Below are 20,507 nucleotides of genomic sequence, written 5' to 3'. Positions count from 1 at the left end.
GCCCTTAAGTTGGGTACAGCCATCTTGATTCCTGTGTGTATGTGTGAGTCTTTGGTTGGCCCGTGTGGTGGATTCACGCATTGGAGTTCAGTTGGCGCATTTGCACGAGTTAAGGATGCTAATTCAATATTGTTAGAGGGCTTAACTCTCGTGCATGTGGCAAACGAAATCCAATATGTGAACCCACCCCACATGCGCCAACTGAAGACTTGCGCATGCACACCGGAATCAAAATGGTCGTGCACAGCCTACAGACCCCGAGACACCGACTAACAATGTAAGTTTGGACCAGAATGTGGAACGATTCACCAAGGTTGATTGACAAATACAAATCAAGGATGAAAAAGAGATTTGATTTAAAAGTTTGCTTTAAAACTTCAGCGCTCCACATGCACAGGCAAAATTCTGACCTATGCCCATTTCAAGATGCGACTGATCCTTCGGTCCCAAATACAGTTGTAGGTCAGGGGGTACCTGTAGAGGTTTGCAAAGACCCAGAACTGGCACCTTGGACCGAATGGTCTCCATCTGGTTATTAATTCAGTGGCTTTGATCACAATAATATTCATTGTGGACTTCAGACTCTGGAAACCCTCCAGTACAATACATATAGACTGGTTAAAAAAAATTCCAAACTCCCAAATCACTTCCCATCTTGCATGATATACCAAAATCCGCATGATCGGAGCATTAAAATACCAAACTTACAAATCACTTCCCATTTGCATAGAATTTCAGAGCCAGACAGAACATGTAAACTTCATGTTTGTGTCCAAGAAATAAAAATATCTGAGTACACAGGGAATGAGGTTATTGAAGTCTGTCTGCACATGTAATTATCCTTAACTCTTTCATTCTGAAAGCTTCTTTCAATAGAATTCTTCTATTCTCCTCATCCCCCATTGATCTCCCAGCTGTGTAATGTATTATCTGCACACTTCTAAAGATTGCATTGTTGAAAGGAAGTCAATTCTACTAGCCCGTGCTGTCCGTCAGTTACGTTTCCAAAACTGGCAAAGCACGAGTGTGCAAGGAAGGAAATCTACCCTCTGCTGTCCCAGTGAAGAGCCCTACATTTATATTGGCATCTGCCAGGTCTCCATCAGCCTCAGTCCACAATACGGGTTGTGGTTTCGACTAGCCACAGTCTTAGATAGTGCTGTACTGATGAAGGCAACATTAGTCAAGTCAATTCAAATTTTATTGTCATCTGATTGCACAAGTACAACTTGGTGAAACTGCTTTCTCCGGTCCTCAGTGCAAAACTCGCAGTCACACAACCAGACATAACACACATACAGATAAATACATATGCATATACAAATAAAGAAATACATATTGTTTTGTGTATATTCGAGTCTTAGATGGTTAGTGTGGAGCAGTTCCTTTGGTTATTCAACATTCTCATGCCCCTGGGAAGAAGCTCTTCCTCAGCGTGGTGGTGCTGGGTCTGATATTCCTCTGTCTCTTTCCCAATGGGAGCAGCTGAAAGTTACTGTGTGCAGGGTGGAAGGGGTCCGCAATGGTTTTGCACACCCTCTTCAGACAATGATCCTGGTAGAGTATGGGGGAGGGGGTCAGGAGAGGTTAAACTGACATCCATTCTGTTCTCTCCAGTGCATGGAAAAGGTCCCACAGCGTGGCTCTGTTTGAAGAGTCGGATCTTCCTGGTGACCTGGTCAATACTGTTCCTATGAGCAAGATATATGAAAGAGTCCCTTTGCTACTTGTGGGACCAGTTTCTGTGCACATCACAGCTTCTTACAAACAATGGGTTTTTTTAAAAAACACATAACATTCTCTCCTTTCTGAGAAGGCAGTAAACTATCTATTAGATGGAGGTACTGTTTGGAGAGGGATGTTAAATCCCACCTCACCAGCAACAGGACAAAGTGTCCAAAATTAGGACGTTCTAGAGCAGCCCGCAAGCAGAAAAATTATATGGCAATTAAAAACACAATGCTGGAGAAACCAGGAGATCAAACAGTGATCTTTATGTAGCAAAGATAAAGATTCAGGCTTGAGCCCCTCACAGCTGAATGGATCAGGATAACTAATTGTTAGGCAGTAACTGGGCTACACACCTGACAGGTACACGGCACAGTACTGGTCAGATCTATTTTCAGCACACACCCAATGATCTCTTTTAGGCCTTCCTATAAACCGCCAGATGCCCTTGGAAGCAAGTAACAGAGAATATACCCAGTCTGGTCTATCCCAGTACAGGAGAGGATATGGCCCCATGAGCAGAAGGTTGGCTATTCCAAACACCCCGCCCCCCAATAAATGATCTGTCAGACAGGTAAAGAGCCTCATAGAGCCAGACCTAGGTTCTGCCCACTCACATAAGCCCCTGACAATCCTCCACGGGAACAGCCACATGATTGTACGTTTAAAATAAACCTTATCTTGAGGAAGGATGCAGTGGCTTTGGAAGTGGTCCAGAGAAGGTTCACCAGGTTGATTCCAGAGATGAGGGGGTTGGCCTATGAGCAGAGATTGAGTTGTCTGAGGCTTTACTCACGAATTTAGAAGAATGAGAGGGGATCTTATAGAAAAGTATAAAATTCTGAAAGGCATAAATAAGATAGAAAGAGGTAAGTTGTTCCCAGTGGGAAAGATGGCATATAGCCTCAAGACCCAGGGAGGCTTAGTAAGGAGATGGAGAGGAACTGCTTTTCCCGGTGGGGGGGGGGGGGGGGGGGGAAGGGTGAATATGCGGAATTTGCTGCCTATTGAAGCAGTGGAGGCTGCCTTAGTAAATAAATTTAAGAAAAGGTTGGATAGATTTTAAAAAGTAGGGGAAATTAAGAGATATGGGGAAAAGGCAGATAGATGGATATGAACCTATCATCAGATCAGCCATGGTGATCTAATTGAACAGTAGAGCAGTCTCGATGGGCCAGATGGCCTACACTTGCTCCTATTGCTTTAATTCTTATATTTTCTGAGAATATTTACAATTAGAATTGCATTCAAATTTTATCCCCAGTATGATGAACATATCATCATTACTGACTGGCATTTTGAAGATTATCATGGAAAAAAATATTACATAATGCCCAGCTCATCCTCCGTCCAACAAGAATGTGGGTAATACTGTAGGCTAGCAATGGAATTATAATGGATTTGAAATGTGGGGAATCAGAATTGTATGCGTGAGGAGCACCCTGAAGATCTATAATAGATGTGGAGTGTTCTAACGTATTAATACGGTTGCAGTGGGGAGTGTGTGACAATAATTTTTCACATAGCATGCACACACAAATGACAACAAAGAATAAAGAAGATGCTTTTATTTATATTTGTTGAGAAATTAGTATTGCTCTGGGCATTACAGAGGATTTCAATTAGTACTGTCAGATATTTCCTGCCTTTCTGAGAGAGCACCCTGTTTAATACCTCATTAGATGGATATAAGAGGTCATGGGTTGAGAGTTGACGGGCAAAGGTTTAGGAGTAACATACACTATAAAGGTAAGTTTTAGTCAATAAGATTTTCGGAGATCCAAGTTAATGACCATGAATCAGCAAGCAGGATGGAGATCAAGAATCTGGTTGTGTGGTGCCAGGACAACAATCTTGCTTTCAATTTCAATAAGATTCCACCTGCATTGATTTCGCCCATCGTTATTGAATGAAGATCTACCGGGACCAATGCCTGAAGAGGGTGCACAAAATCAGTGAACCAGTGTGGACTCGAAAGCCCAACATGGCCTGTTTCCGCTCCGTAAATGGTTATATGGTTATATTTGCCAGGCATCATTCCCTTGCTTACTTGCTGGATTTGAATTTTCAGGCTTGAAACTTCATAAAAGGTTATGATAAATGCACTAAAACTTAGAGCTTCATGCTGAAGAGTACATCAGTACAGTAGAAGTCCAGATGCCAGAAATCCAGACTACAGGGAATCCGGATTTTTAAAAAAAACTCTCAGACTTTTTTAAACTTAGCAGGCTTTTGTGTGTGATGGTGCATGTGTAAACACCACAGATGCACAGCGGCAACAAGCGACCACATTTTCTGTTAAGTCCTGATTTTGTTTTTCTTTAAAACTGCTTGTCTTGATAAATGAAGCGCGCTGTATTTGCTAATGAATAAACAATCAAAATTTACCTGTTCATCTCTTCATTATTCCTCCTTAAATTTTAAAAGTACAGCCCGAGAATCGGGAAGTTTCAAAAATCCGGACCGACCTGAGCCGTCCAGATTTTCGGGCTTCTATTGCATTCTTTGGCTTGGCTTCGCGGACGAAGATTTATGGAGGGGATAAATGTCCACGTCAGCTGCAGGCTCGTTTGTGGCTGACAAGTCCGATGCAGGACAGGCAGACACAGTTGCAGTGGTTGCAGGGGAAAATTGGTTGGTTGGGGTTGGGTGTTGGGTTTTACCTCCTTTGCCTTTTGTCAGTGAGGTGGGCTCTGCAGTCTTCTTCAAAGGAGGTTGCTGCCCGCCAAACTGTGAGGCGCCAAGATGCACGGTTTGAGGCGATATCAGCCCACTGGCGGTGGTCAATGTGGCAGGCACCAAGAGATTTCTTTAGGCAGTCCTTGTACCTTTTCTTTGGTGCACCTCTGTCACGGTGGCCAGTGGAGAGCTCGCCATATAACACGATCTTGGGAAGGCGATGGTCCTCCATTCTGGAGACGTGACCCACCCAGCGCAGCTGGATCTTCAGCAGCGTGGACTCGATGCTGTCGACCTCTGCCATCTCGAGTACTTCGACGTTAGGGATGAAAGCGCTCCAATGAATGTTGAGGATGGAGCGGAGACAACGCTGGTGGAAGCGTTCTAGGAGCCGTAGGTGATGCCGGTAGAGGACCCATGATTCGGAGCCGAACAGGAGTGTGGGTATGACAATGGCTCTGTATACGCTTATCTTTGTGAGGTTTTTCAGTTGGTTGTTTTTCCAGACTCTTTTGTGTAGTCTTCCAAAGGCGCTATTTGCCTTGGCGAGTCTGTTGTCTATCTCGTTGTCGATCCTTGCATCTGATGAAATGGTGCAGCCGAGGTAGGTAAACTGGTTGACCGTTTTGAGTTTTGTGTGCCCGACGGAGATGTGGGGGGGCTGGTAGTCATGGTGGGGAGCTGGCTGATGGAGGACCTCAGTTTTCTTCAGGCTGACTTCCAGGCCAAACATTTTGGCAGTTTCCGCAAAACAGGACGTCAAACGCTGAAGAGCTGGCTCTGAATGGGCAACTAAAGCGGCATCGTCTGCAAAGAGTTATATTAACATCATATTAAATCACTGGTCAGGGTTGAACCAGGCAGTGTGTCCTACCCTCACAATCGGACGCCTCAAGAGTGAGCCAACAACCCGGAAGGACGGAGAATTAGGTAATAGGTCGACTTAATATCCTTCACAATTTTGCATTTGCCAGCTCAGAGTGTTTTCAATCTGAAAACTATAGGGCTGTTTTGAAACAAACTGATCATCAGTAAGTACATCCTTTATGTGGATTCTTGGACACAGCAGGACTTGAGCCAACTGCAAGAATCATGCCAAACTCTCAGAGCTATATTTGCAAATACTTGGCTCTTTCTGGTCAGGTGTGAAAGGGACATATTTTAAATCTTTTCATTTGCAAAAGAATGAAAGTGGAACATTATGTTTATTTCTCTTTGGATTCCAAGCAACTAAAGTTAAATTGCACCCTCATTCACTTCCTCCACCCCCAACAACACCTCTCAGAGAAAGCCCAGGGTTAGGAATGCGGACTGCAATCTTGGACCAATCAAATGAGACCGCCCCATAACATATATAAGGGCAAGTGAGCTGTCTAACAGCCAACAGTCTCCGTTCTCCACACGGAGCTCCACAGCCTCAGCACTGCATCACCTTCCACTGACCTAAGCATCTGACAAGTGCCTTACAAAGACTTCACTGTACTTCTATAAAAACAACTTGAGTTCTTCCTAAAAAGCAGCGCCTCCGCTCTTTGTGGAGATGGGGGGACCAGGAGTCTGGATTTTCCTTGTCCTTCTTGTCTCACAGGAGTACATTTCAGCTCAAGGTAAGACATCATTTAATAGCATAAAGTATTAAAGGTCTCTATTTTCACTGAATTGTTCTTAAAGGGAGTGCTAGATAATCTTTAACCATTTGCATGAAACCTTGCCATATTTTTAGAAAGAAAATTGACTCAAACATTAGATCTTGGCTTTTATCTAATGTCCTGAGTGAGTGCAATTTCATTCAAGCTTCTTTTCTTTCTGAGTTTTTTTCTCTAAGATTATTGTTCCTTGAGGATGTGTATATTTACCCTTAATTTTGTGAATTTTTCAAAATTTTAGCATATTTAATTTACACGGTATACATTCAAATTTATTTTCAGATGTTCAGAGATAATGTGAGAAAGTTTGTTTCGTGACCAATCCAGTTAGTCAGCCCAAACACAGTGCAGCAGTAAAAACACAATGCAAAGTGCAGTTACAGTGAGAGGCTGGTTAGAACAGAGCAAAGGTAACATTATTTTACTAGTGTGAGGTTTGTTCTTACATCATGAAAGCAATCACATCCTGGCAGTCCAAGATCAGAGGGACGTCCTTTTTGTCTGACCCTGAAGATCAGGAATTAAAGCCCCATTGAGCACATAATCCTGCCTGTCACTCCCAGTCCTTCAACTCTCAGACGTAAACCATCCCATTTTTAAAATTTTGAACAAGAGCAGGAGAGTTCTTCCTTGGTACCTAAGCTCAAATTTATTACTCATCGCTGACTTGTGCTAACCGCTACGCTCACCATGCCTCTAAAACAGATTATCGAGTTGTCACGACAATTTTATTTATGGGATCTTGCTGTGCATATTTACTGCAGCGTTTCTTATTTAAAATTGTGGTTACACTTCAAAAGTACTCCATTGGCCTTAAGATGTTTCAAGGTATTCTCACCAAAGCATGAAAGGTGCCAGGGCATTGCAACTCTTTGTTTCTACATTGGTATCTTCTTTGTCAGATACTTGACATCAACTTGGGGTAAAAAGAAAACACACAAATGCTGGAGAATCTCAGCAGGTCAAACAGTGCCTTTATGTAGCAAAGGTAAAGATACAGAACCAACGTTTCAAGCTTGACCTGCTGAGTTTCTCCAGCATTTGTGTGTTTTTTCACTTAACCATGGTGTCAACAGAATCCTATGTATTAATTCAACTTGGGGTAAAATGGTTGGGAAGAAGTGCCAAAGAACAGGGGAAGCATTCAGGTCCAGAACGTGGCTGTGCCCTGGATTGCTGTCCCTAAACACTGCCTTGGGTGACTAACTGGAGTCCCGTGACTAGGCAGCAGGGGGAGATGATGAAGGAATTCACCTCAGATTTGTAGCCAAAGCAACTCTTACCCATCTGTACCACACATCCCTTCACAAGCACCACTCACTCTCTGCTGCTAAATATATCTGAATCACTGGGTGGAGAAAGCAGAACAAGTTTGTGATTATCCCCCATAGTTAAAAGCGGAACAGTATTCATCATCTGGGTCAGGTACATGTGTAAAGATTCAGATACGATTTATTGTCATGTCATAAAACAGAAATGTAGAATATGAAGTTGCCTTTAAGGCAAATATTCGCCATTATCATTAGCTTTGCCCGGCGCCCCTTACAGTCAGAGAAAGAGAAGCAAAAAAGAGTACCTCTAGAGTCAGCGAGTGTCCATGGATTCACCTTCAGCGCTTCCACTCCCTCTGAAGCCGCACAAGACTCTAGTTCAATTAAAACCATCGGCAACCCAAGCCCAGATCCAAACCTCTAAAATGACGCGGAAGCCTTCAGTGCCCAGGGCCCTTTGGGAGCCCGCCTTACTCTCAAATCCTAGTTCTGATACTTGGTTCTTTCTCATGACCCAGTCTTCGGTAGCCCGCAGCCTAGTGTGAGTCCTTTGACCTAGTCACCAGCACACCACTACCGGCGTAGGTTCCTCGTCTGCACGTTGCCAGCAGCTCACCACCTCTGTGGGTCCTTCAGCCGCAGAGTCTTTTGCTGGTCCACCACTGTGGTCACCATCCTTAGGGTAATTTCACTGCTTCTCCTTCTCAATGGGAGGAGGGGGTTGTTCTCCAATTACTGGCGCTAGTCCGTTGCTCCCACAAGACTGTAACCCCTTGAGGTCGCTGCTGAATTTTGAATAAAACACCATCAGCTCCGTTAACACACTATTTAAAACCTGCATAGAGCTGTTCAGTAGGACTGGCGGCAGGACCCCACAGGCATGTGCTGTGTGTCTCCATTCCCCTCTCTCCCCGGGTCCGCATAAGCAGCAGTGCTACTGTTACAGAGACTCTGGGAGATGTGTTAAGTCGCTACTGACTCCCAACAGGTCCCAGGTTGGGAGTCAGTGGTTAAACTAACAAGTACTAGTGAGCATTTCTTGCTCTATCCAAGGTCGTACAAGAGATAGGGTACAATACTAGGGAACTGATGTCTGATGGCTATGTTGTCAAGAGTCAATAAGACAACAGTTAGAACAAAGCAGTGACTAGTTTATAATTGTAGAGGGAAGGAACTCAAATGATGAATTATGTTGCCAAAACTGAAACCATTGGGAAAAACACAAATATCAAAGTGTGATATAGGAAACATTACTGTCAATTTGTGAACAGTAAGATACCATAGTCAATAATGTGAATGACCAAATCATCTATATTCACAAGATCACAAGATAAAGGAATAGAAGCAGGTCACTAACCCCATCGAGTCTGTTCCATGGATTTAAAAATATTTATTCGGGCTGAATTTTTTTTCGAATTCCCAACTCTCCAAGCAACACTGTGGATGTTTCATATCTACTTGAGACAGCAAAATAACTTCAGCTCAAGGTCTCATATGGAAGACTACAGCCTATAGCTCAATGTTCCCATTGGCACTGTTCCCAGTGTGACATCCTGGAATATGGGCTCATGCAGTGGGCTGGAATAGAAATTTACCATTTTTATGACATGTCCCTTGGCACTGCCTGTAGAGCTCGTCGAAAGAATCAAAGACTTGTTGATCCAAACTAAGGCTTTTATTAGCTCTTCACAGGTGGCCGACCAGTCCGGAATGATCCAACCTGGCTAGGGACACAACCCTTTAAGGCCCAGACAGTAGGCGTGGCTTAGCTCTCAGCCAATCACTGTAAGCATAGTCTAGATACTGTAACTATATACACTACATACATTGGTGATAGATCTGTACTATCACACTGCCCCTCCAGCCAATCCATCATTTTGGGAGCGTGTGGTTGAGACAGATATTGCAGATGAAAAAGCCAGTGTTCCATGAGACCCACAATTCTCTCAGCTTGTGTTTCCTATTTTACTCCATTTTAATCATGCTTTGCAGTTCCAAAGCACCTTTCGTCCAACCTTACAACTATACTAGCTTAAATAGTTCATAAAGGAATGCTTCATTTACTGAAAAAAATCTCCAGAAGCCTGCACCAATTAAGAATTTGAACCCAGTTATTTTTTTTAAATTATAAACTGATCTTGCTGATCATGATGTTGAAGCAGTGAGCATGTCAAAGTATCACCTGGTTCACCGTGGTTTTATTAGGAAAGTCGATCTCCACCGCCAGCCTGCGGAGTCTTTATATGTAAAATGCTTTGGGTGACGAGAGGAGAAAGGGGAGATTGCATTCAAAAAGATTGAGATATATATTCAGAAAGTAAAATAGATTGGGTTAACGGTTTCCATTATAAGCGATTATTTCTCACCCTATGCTCCATAGCCAGAGAGTCTTTAAATACTCTGACTTTAAATATTTCTTCTTGATAAACAAGGATTCCTCCTATGGAACCACACCAGGAGGGGCTGAAATTCCTGCTGTTCTACCTTTTCTCACAGATTCACACTGTTCTCGTGACTTTGGCAAAATCGTGACAGAAATAGCAAAAATAGTTTCCTCTACACTGCCCCAGTAAATACTCCCAAGGCAAGGACAACACCAATTAAACAGCTCTCTTTATGGTGTCCCATTAAACACCCCTAAGGCAAGGTCAGGAAGTGAGGTATAAAGAAAAGTTCCCTCCTCATTGTTTTAATGTGGATAAGTGTGGAGTGTATACACATCTCCCAAAATTTAGAGGATCCTGTCTGAAACTTCCATCAGCACTTTATAAGAAAGTCTCACCTAAATAAAAGCACAAGTTTTGGAATGGCATCTCCCTCCCTCCACCCTGCTTCCAATGTTTATTTTTGGGACTTATGTACACAGTCGGATAGGTGGTACTAGGGGGCATGATTGGGAATGTGTTTGTGAGTGAGGGTGTGTGTGGGGTGTGTGTGCAGGGGGTTGCAAGTGTGGAGGGTGCGAGTGTGTAGATGTGAGTGCAGGGGTGTGAATGCGGTGGTGAATATTTGGAGGGGCGTCCATGTGCTGGGTGTGTATGTGGGGCTATGTCAAGATTTTTTTTTAAAGTTCTTTTGAAAAAGTTTATTTCCATGTACAGCTGCCAAAAAGAAGGAGCCCAGACTCCAGAAATGGAAACAAGTTCGGAGGAATCGGAAACTGGGTAACAATGAAGTACAGAAGTTGCGCTCAGGTAAACAGAACAATAATGCAAGAGCAAATTGCAGCTGTAAATATGCTGTAAATCTGATGCAAAACAAAAAAATGCAAGAAATATTTAGCAGGGCAATTACTAATGAAATATGATCTCAGTTTTTCCTCCCCACAGATCCTGCCTGCCTTGATGAGTATTTCCAGCACGCTCTGTTTTGTTTCAGCTGATGGGATTCATTTTAAACCTTCCACAGTGATGTCTCTCCGTCAGTTGGGGAGGCTCCCTCAGCATTGCCCCTCCAACAGTGGGTACTCCCTTGACATTGCTCCTCCAACAGGGTAGCACTCTCTTGGCACTGCCCTTCCAATATTGGGGGATCTCTTAGCACTGCTCCTCCAATAGTGCAGCACTCCTTTGGCACTGCCCCTCCACAATTGGGGGCTTCCTTGGTTCTGCCCCAGATGGCAGCATTACCTCACCGCTCCTCCAACACTGCTGCACTTGCTCAACAGAATTACTCCCTGGTAACAAAAACTGTTTCTTTCCATTCATAGTTTTTTTTTTAAAAGTTGAAATAAAATGTTACGGTGCTGTGCTCTTTTGGCACTGCTCCCACTTAAAGTCCTATGTTCCCTTTCACAACCCTCAGAATGCCAGTCTAGATTCATTCAAGTTCAAGTTTATGAATATACATACTGTATACAACTGAACTGATCAGCATTTCTGGGACCACAGTGCCCATGTGCGCACACACCACATTATAACCACATATATTCATAAAGACATAATTTAAAATAAATATATATATATTTATAAATATTTTGGAATAATTTATTCATGTTACAGACAGTGTTCATCAATCTCACAGCATGCAGGAAAAAGCGATTTCCAAACCTGGGAATCCTGATTTTGAAGCTTCTGATGGTTGTAGGTCAAAGATATTGTGTGCTGGATGGAAAGAGCCCTCACTAATTCTTTGAGCCTGATTTAAGCAATGCTCCCATGAATGTCATCAGTAGAGGAAAGGAAGACCCCAGTTTGTCGATCCTCTGCATTGATTTCTGGTCCAATGCTTTGCAGCTACCAGACTACGCAATGATGCAGTCAGATACAACACTCTCAATTGTTCTCCTGTAAATGTTTGCTCCAGTCTCTCAGTGGGCCTGAACCCAGGAACTACTGAATCAGAGATGAGACAGTTATCCACACAACTCCTTGGTTGGATGTAATTGCTTTGATGCCAAGTCTAGTGTTGATCAAAAATTATAATCAATGACCAAACCTCCCTGGGGCAATCACTAGCTATGAATGGCATTCCTGGAGCATTAGCAAGAGAGAACACAGCAGTCATTCACACTGTATGTCTGGGCTCAAGCATTGACTGACATCACTCCTAATCCAACCATCACTTAACCCCGTGAGTGAGCAAATAATCAGGTCTCCAAAAGGCTTGATCAACAACTGCCATTTCCTCTTGTTCCTTCCACCTTCTCAGCTCTACGTAGCAGGGCACTTGTCTGTGTGTACTTTGCCATCTGATCCTTAATCATCACACTAACACTCTTCCAGAAAAACATAATTCTTACTCATTTCCTCTGTTCCATTTCTCCATCCCTCCCACCATGGTTCAAACACACAGAGTTTTACAGCACACAAAGAGGCCCTTCAGCCCATCACATCCATGCCAAAAGTCTTGTCCATCTACACCAGTGGTTTTCAAACTTTTTCTTTCGACTCATATGCCATAGGTGCTCTGTGATTAGTAATGGATTGCTTAAGGTGGTGTGTGAGAGGAAAGAAAAGGTTTGAAAACCGCTGTTTTAATCGTACCTCATTGACTCGTTATGTGCACGGTTTCAGGACTCCAAAGGAAATGGACCAATGACAATTTTTCTCAAGCAAAATATTTCAGTAACATTGGGTCAAGAGCAGTGATTCTCAACCTTTCCTTCCCACTCACATACCACCTGAAGCAATCCCTTACTGATCACAGAGCACTTATTACTTAAAGTGATGAGTGAAAAGAAAAAGTTTGAAAATCATTGGTCTGCACTAATCCAATTCTCTTCATTAGTTCTGCATCTGTCTGTACCTTAGCTATTTAAGTGTCTGCCTAAACATCTATCTCTCAGAGACTGCATCAGACTTTGCCATCTCCTCTGGCAGTGAGATCCAGGTTCAAAATACTCTGTGTAAAAGAAAATTTTTCTCTTCAAACCTGGTTCAAAACTCCTTCCTCTCATATTAAACTCATGCTCTGTTGTTTTTGATACCCTCTACATGGGGAAAAAGACTAGCTACCTTATCTTGTAATTTTATCTACCTCTGTAAACCCCTGAACTACTTCAAACTAGAAAGGGAAACAAACCCATGCTATTCAATGTCTCCCATTAAATAAAGTCCTCCAAATCCAGGCGCCACCCTGATCAATCTCCTCTGCACTCTCTCCAGTGCAACCACATCTTCCCTATAGTGTGATGACCAGAACTGCACACAATGCAAATGTGGTTTGATCTGTGTTCTTAAAAGAAATGTTGCCAGAGAGGCTGTTTGGTGGATTGTAGCCTCAAAAGATAGTTGAACAAATTAGAGAAATTCCACTGCCCTATCTTTTCCTCACCGTTGAACCCAGGAAAGCCATTCATCTCCCTTGTGGTTCAAATGTCTGTCCACTGCTCCCTGGTCTGGGTAGTTCTTATGATTTACAACTATTCGAGAAAATAAATTCTCCCCCTTAAATGGATGACAACTTTGTCTGCAACTTTGCTCCCTTGTGGTCAAGTGTCACTATAGGAAACATCCTGTCAACATTCACTATGTCAATCTCTCGGAATCTAATGTTTCAATAAGATCATCTCAATCTTTCTTAATACATTAACCTCGTCAGCTTCTCTGCATCACCTTCAACTCAATTATGTCCCTCCATAGTTATGAGCATTTGCAGAGTGCTTTCCTGTTTTTATATCACATATCCCTTGCAATAAAGGCTGACAACCCATAATTATTTGGTGTATCTGCGCATTAACTTTTTGTGTTTTATGGACCAGAAAGTCTAGATCCCTTGGTATCACCACATTCTGGCGTCTCTCACCATTGAAATAATAATTTGGGTTTTCATTCTTCCAAAATGAACACTGTCATATTTTCCCACATTTTATACCAACCGCCAACATGTTACCCACTGATGTAACCTATTCATATCCCTAGCTGAGGTCCCAGACTGATTCCTGGTGCATTCTGAAAAATGCCCATTTAATTTGTTTGGTTAAAACACAATAGTGGAGAAACTCAGCAGATCAAACAGTGGACTTTATATAGCAAGGATAAAGATACATAACCAATGTTTCAGGCTTGAGTCCTTCATCAAGGTCTGAACCCTTCAACATACCTTGATGAAGGGTTCAGCCCAAAATGTTGTTATGTATCTTTACCCAATCCATTATAGTTCCATTATTGTCACCTTTAACTTTTGTCTACAGTGAGGCAGAGTCGCCAATTTGTCCTCACAGAAACTTACAGCACCTGGTATTCCTGAGCAGTCTCCCCTCCAAGTACTGACCAGACTTGTGCCTACTTAGCTTCCAAGATCAGATAATCCCAGGTGTATTAAGGCCGGCAGGTCCTGTTAAAAAGTGCACTGTTTGACCTGCTGAGTTTCTCCTGTGTTTTCACTTCAACCAGTGACTGCAGACTTTTGAGTTTTACCTCTAATTTGTTTAGTTAGTTAGCCACATCCCAATTTGTATTACTTGGAGATCATAAATTAAAAGAAAATACTCAAGGAGTTTCAAACTACAAGGCTGTTGCACTCTCCACATGTTGCCTGACCTCCTCAGTGTTTTCAGTATTATATCCTACCTATATCATTATATAATACTCCTAAAATATCCCGCTCCACTGTCCCAACGTCTCTTCAGTGTGACAGTCTCAGCCTCAAGCAGAGGATTCCAGATTCCAACCATTCTCTGGTGAGCAAAGTTGCTCCTCGAATACCCCCTTACTTGGAACTTGGACCCCTCTGCTATCTAATGAGCCCCGGCTGCCTGCTTCACGTTCATGTTTGTCGCCACCAGATGTGACCGAGTGGACCTCCTGGTTCAACATTGACCACCCGGGCGGACACGGAGACTTTGAGCGGCTGGAGGCAATCCGCTTCTACTACCGGAAGCGCGTGTGCGCGCACCCCACGTCCATCGAGGCGCGCACCACTGACTGGGTGAAAGCTGACCAAACCGGGGAGGTGGTCCATCACAGCCCCGACAAGGGCTTCTGGTGCATCAACCAGGAGCAGCCGCCGGGTAGACTCTGCTCCAACTACCACATACGGTTTAAGTGCCCTGTAGGTAGGCTGCCCTTCTTCTCCTGCCGCTGCAGCTGTGGGGTGGGAGGACGGGGATTCTCTTGTTGTTCCGTGGGAGTTCAATCCAGATGTTTTGTGGGGGGTGGGGGTCTGAGTCTCCAGATGTTCAGCTGGGGGTCATGTTTTCTCTCCAGATGTTCCTTGGGGGTGGAGGGTGTGTTTTCTCCAGATGTCGGGGGTTTTCATCAGATATTCCAAGTGGGGGTAATATCTTCAACTGCTCCAGGTGTTCCTTCAGATGTTTTGTTGGAAATGGTGGTTTCTCCGGATATTCTTGGCCTCTCCAGATGTTCCGTGGGCCTGGGATGTTCTCCCCAGATGTTCCAGGGGTTCCCTCCAGAAGTTCTGCAGTGGATTCTCTCCAGATGTTCCAGGGGTTCCCTCCAGAAGTTCTGCAGTGGGTTCTCTCCAGGTGTCCCATGGGGGATTATCTCCAGATGTGTTGGAGAGTTCACTCCTGATGTTCTGTGGGGAATGAGGGTTCTCTCCAGATGTTCTGACCAGCACAACTCCCCATCCATTATACCCCCACATTCCCATTCCCTGAGGCTAAGGCCAGAAATAAACGGGAATTATTATTCATTCCTCTCACTTCACATTAAAAAATGTGTATTACCTTGCAGATTTGTGCATGTGTTTAGACTAATCTGGTCAAAGAGTGGCACTGGCATCTTCAGCTTCTCGTGTCTTGATTCCTCCTAAACTTGATCTTAACCAGAACTCTGGTGTTGTGTACCAACATCACTGAGTCTCGTGACCACTGACCAATTCTGGCGACTTTAAAAATCAGGTCACATTGTACCTAGTCCAGAGAGAAGGGTTCTTTTAAACTTGAAATATCGATTCTCATTTTCAAATACCTCCATGGCCTCCCCAAGTTAACTTTCATTCAGAATCAGAATTTATCCTCATGAACATGTCACAAAATTTGTTGTTTTGCAGCAGCGTCACAGTTCAAACTATTTTATAAACTACCTTACAAAGTAATTTAAAATAGTACAAGAAGAAGGTCAAAGCAATGCAACGTCATTGGTTCATTGATCATTCAGGAATCTGTTGGTGGAGGGCATTGTCCTTGTGCTGCTGTGTGCTCATCTTCAGGCTCCTGTCCCCGTTTCCCAATGGTAGCAGAGTGAAGAGGGTATGGTCTGGGTGGTGGGGGTCCTTAAGAATAGAGGCTGCTTTCTTAAGACACCGCCTCTTGTACACCTCCTCGATGGAGTGAAAACAGGTGTCTATGATGTCACAGGCCAAGTTAACAACCCTCTGAAGTTTTTTTGTGTCCTGTGCATTGGCACCTCTGTACCAGGCAGTGATGCAACCAGCCAGAATGCTCTCTGTGGTACAAACCTGTAGAGGTTTTCGAGTCTTCGGTGACATACTGAATCTCCTCACAAAGTATAGCCGCTGGCAAGCCTTCTTCTTGATTGCATTAACATGGAGGCTCCAGGACAGGTCTCAGCATTGTTGACACCCAGAACTCCTCCTCCTGATCCCTCTTGTCCATCTGCTCCATTCTCCCCAAACTTCTGAGATTTTCGTTCTGCTCCAATTGCAGTCTCCATACTTGATTGCCCCTCCCTTGGCTAGTATGCCTTCAAGTGCAAGGGATCAAAACTCCACTATTCTCTCAAACTTTCACTACTACTTACTCCTCTTTCAATGCCTTACTTAAAATCTGCCCTTTTCATTCTGGTCACATGCTGAAAACTGCTTTATCCATTAACCTTCAAAACTCTGGGAAGATTGTTCCTTGTGGAGGGGTGCCACTTTGAACTGGGTGAGCTCATTGCAGCATTTAATTGTGGTCTAAAGACATAGGCTTTCACTTTCTTCTTCTCTGATCTGTCCGCAGTACACACCTATTGGTCGCAGTGGTCAGCGTGGACTCCATGTTCAGCCACGGCTTGCGGTGGTCCAGGTGTCCGAGCTCGGCAGCGCACTTGCATGAACAACATGCGTTTCCGTTACATCGTGCCTCCCAGGTGCCAGGGAAAGGCCTTGGAGCGGCAAGAATGCATCATGCCTGCATGTCAAGGTGCGAGCATAGACAGAAAATATAGGATCAGAAGTAGGCTCAATTCTTCCCTGGATGATCTGCATCAGGTCTCATCCCCTCTTTTGTGCCAGCTCCAAATAGCCCCTTATTCCCTGATCTTTCAAAAATGGGTTCAAAGAATACCAGGTCTCGACACAGACGGAATGCAGAAATAATCTTTATTGAAACACACGTTAAGGGGATCATAACAGGGATAACACCTGCAAGTATTCTCAATCACACCACACAGTGTAACCAGTCACATCAGACTTAATGCTAGTGATACCATGAAATTGCTTAAACGGATACAACACGGTACAACCCAGTCACATTGAACTGAATACTATCGATACAACTATTTATACAGGCTTATCAGAACCAAGGACTATATACGCTATCTGCCATTCCTTGTCCAATGTGGATTATCTATAGCTACAACAGCCCCAGTCCCTCTGTAGTGCACACCTTACCAACGGCTCCTCCATTGTCCACAGCAGGGTTCGTCTCAGGGTTCAAGAGCAAAAGAGAAAGAGTTACTGCACCTAGTGGGCTTTATAGTGCAATAAGCTGGAGACTCTGTCCCAGATAACCACTAGGTGATTCAAGGGGGTCACTGGTGAGGTGTGGACTAATGGGTGGGCTGAGTCTGACCTTGATTGGCAGGTGATGCGACTTCTGACTAGGTTCCAGCTTCATGAACATCCTTGTTTTTTCTTGCTCCACCTTAGACAATTGTGCCTTCCCTGAACCCTAGAATTCACTGTCCTAACCCCTTCTCCCCCTTTTTGTTCTTTCTCCTTCTGAAGCATCCTAAAAACAATCTCTTTGACTAAACTCTGAACACTTGTCCCAAAGTGTGACTTAGAGTAAAGTGTGGTTCCAAACATTCTCTGCCATTACCTGAGCATATGTCACTATGGTACAGGTGTACCATAAATATAAATAGAGATTAAAAAGTGTTCTGTTGGATTGTTTATGTCATATTCCAAATCACCTGGTCCACCATGGAAGGTAGATTCCAAACAGAGACAGTTGTAGCCCCTCATTCCTGTATACTCTGCTCCTCTAAATGCACTGACTCCATTTTACCTCTGTCTGATTTTTAAGAGGACCTTTGGACCGAATGGGGACCATGGACTGTGTGCTCAGTCACTTGTGGCAGTGGTCACACCCTGCGTCGCCGGTATTGTGCCCGGACCTCGATTGGGCAGACTTGTGTTGGACGTCCAGTTGAAGTAAAAAAATGCACTGGTGTGCCCTGCTCAGGTACATAAATGAATGATAATGAGATGAGAATGTGGTGCGCCAAGGCTCTTGACCTGAGAGACAAGGAACATTCTTCCAACCACTCTTCAGGACTCTGTGAGGGTTTAGATAGATGGGGTCTTTGGAGTGCACTGCAGCCTATCACAGTGTGTCGCTGGTGTCAATAGTGACATAAGGGCCCAAAGAATGAGAAATATTGTCAAAAGCAAAGAAAGAAAATTAGAAATAAAAGCAGAAAATGAACATTTACCCTCCACTGATGCTGGTTGACCTACTGAGTATTTCCAATTATTTATTTCTGGACTGCATCAAGACTAACACTGGTTAACTTCTGGTTTTTATCTTTGTATAAACTTCTGGCAGAAATTTCTAGGAAAAATAATTTTATCTTCAGGGGTTTTTTGACATGTGGAGCATGCCACCACATATAGACTTCATTCTGCAGTCTTCCCACAGTCACACCAGTCAGAATGTGTAGTCTTTCTGGAGACCCTGTCTTCAGAGCAATGACTTTTAATGAGTTATAATGTGTTTTTGATATTTTTTGTAATTGCAGCGATCACAAGTTGGCCTGAGGGGAAATAAATCCAATCCTTGCACAACTTGGTGTTTGAATAGTAGGGATTGATGGGAGATAGTGGGAATTAATTTTAAAAAAATTTTAAATTTAGACAAGCAGCGTGGTAACAGACTCTTCTAGTCATTAAGCCGCCCGAGCACCCAAATATGGGCAGCAAGACCAATGTTAATGAATGTAAATAGGATTGTTTCTCTGCAGGGTGCCAGCACGTGTGTACGTTGGGCCGCATGAATGAAGAATGTGACAACTGCATTTGTGACCAACATGTTCTACTGGGAACGGTCCATTCTACAGATGGAGCATCCCTCACTGGCAGTAGGATAACCATGGAGGACCAGCCCCTTGTGACAGTAACGACAACCGATGAAGCTGGTTCTTTCCGGATTCCTGGAGTGTGTGCCAACGCCCAGAATCGGGTGCTGATAGAGCACAAAAGATTTGTCCCTTCGGTATTCCAGGCAGTTCAGAACAGCACGGACACTTCAGTGATCAAGGCAATTCTCACAAGAGTGGGTCAGTAACCATTTTGTACACTGTACATGCTGACACATCATAATCCCTCTCAATAGCAACACTCATACAGTAAAAGTCTCTTATTTTAAAAAAGGTAAGTAATGGACAATGAAACATAACAGAAAGTGGCCATGGTAACTCATCTCCTGGAATTATTCAGTTAGCTATTGATTCATCTCAAGTCAGCCAATATAACTCTTCAAATCTGATCACTTTACAGAACAAAAATCTGTCTGCCGTGGCAATTTCAATTGAAGGAAACAGACTTCAACAACTGATTTGTGTGTATAAATTTACAGAATGATTACTGAATACTTTTAGTCATAAATATCTTAGTCTGCCCATTTTTATAATGTTTGATGCAATCAAGATTTTAATTGGAAGACATCCTATAAAGACCTCCAAGAGAAGTAAATTTTTTTTTGTTTTGCGATCAGGGTTAAGGAAGTAGCTGTAATCAGAACCTGCAAAAGAGGAATTCAGAAAAACACTTGAAGGAGAAAATTTGCAAGTTAATAGGAAATAGAACAGTGGAATGGATTTTAATTGGAGAATGGCTGGCCATAATCAGCCAAATATTTTGATGGATGAATCTGCTTCTGCAGAATCCAGGCCCAGAAAAATGGATAAAATGCATAAAGACCAGACTGCATTTGGAGTTTGTTTAGATGATCTTGTTGTGAGTTTTGCTCGAGATAATGAATAACCACCTCAATTTTGAATCTGATTCTTCTCTAGCTTCGGATTGCTTTTCACAATCTCTCCTTCTCACCAATAGAAAGTCCTTACATTGTGAAGCACCCAGAGACTAAAGTGCGATTCAAAGATCAGCACGTGACCTTCTGTTGCAAAGCCACAGGAGCTCCAAAACCATTGAAATATTTGTGGTGAGATTTTAACATTTCATTACTTCAGCTCTCTGGCTGTGGAGTGGGGCATGTGGCAAGTGTAAGCCATTGTAGGTTTTGAGCTTTTCCAGTGTGACATGAAGATAGTCTTTGTCTGGACATTCCCTCCTTGCACCATCCATGCCTGTGGCATGTTCTAATGACAGTTATTCCAATACAATTCCCAAATCTGTGACTGCGATCACCAAGAAAGGGAAACACAGCAGGCACGTGGGAATACCATCACTTGCAGGCTTCTCTTCAAGTCACACACTGTCCTGACTTAGAAATATACCACCATACCTTGACCAACGCTCGATCTAAATCCTGGACATCTCTGCCCAACGTGGCAATTCAAGAAACTGGTTCACTACCACCTATCCC

At 43.4% G+C, this 20,507-nt stretch overlaps 1 protein-coding gene across 1 annotated transcript in view; it reads left to right on the top strand.

Annotated features, from left to right (window-relative positions):
- The first annotated feature begins 215 nt into the window (after positions 1-215).
- cilp2 (cartilage intermediate layer protein 2) overlaps positions 216-20,507 on the top strand; it is a 34,297-nt gene continuing 14,005 nt past the window's right edge. The window contains exons 1-9 of the mRNA XM_069923212.1: positions 216-277; positions 915-1,173; positions 5,996-6,014; positions 10,426-10,518; positions 14,553-14,822; positions 16,695-16,877; positions 17,985-18,143; positions 18,922-19,236; positions 20,015-20,123. Coding sequence (XP_069779313.1) covers positions 216-277; positions 915-1,173; positions 5,996-6,014; positions 10,426-10,518; positions 14,553-14,822; positions 16,695-16,877; positions 17,985-18,143; positions 18,922-19,236; positions 20,015-20,123 — 1,469 coding nt within the window. The remainder of the gene's footprint in view (positions 278-914; positions 1,174-5,995; positions 6,015-10,425; positions 10,519-14,552; positions 14,823-16,694; positions 16,878-17,984; positions 18,144-18,921; positions 19,237-20,014; positions 20,124-20,507) is intronic.

This window comes from Narcine bancroftii, chromosome 3 (genome assembly GCF_036971445.1).
Source record: "Narcine bancroftii isolate sNarBan1 chromosome 3, sNarBan1.hap1, whole genome shotgun sequence".
NCBI lineage: Eukaryota > Metazoa > Chordata > Chondrichthyes > Torpediniformes > Narcinidae > Narcine > Narcine bancroftii.
This window is presented reverse-complemented; position numbering and strand designations above follow the sequence as displayed.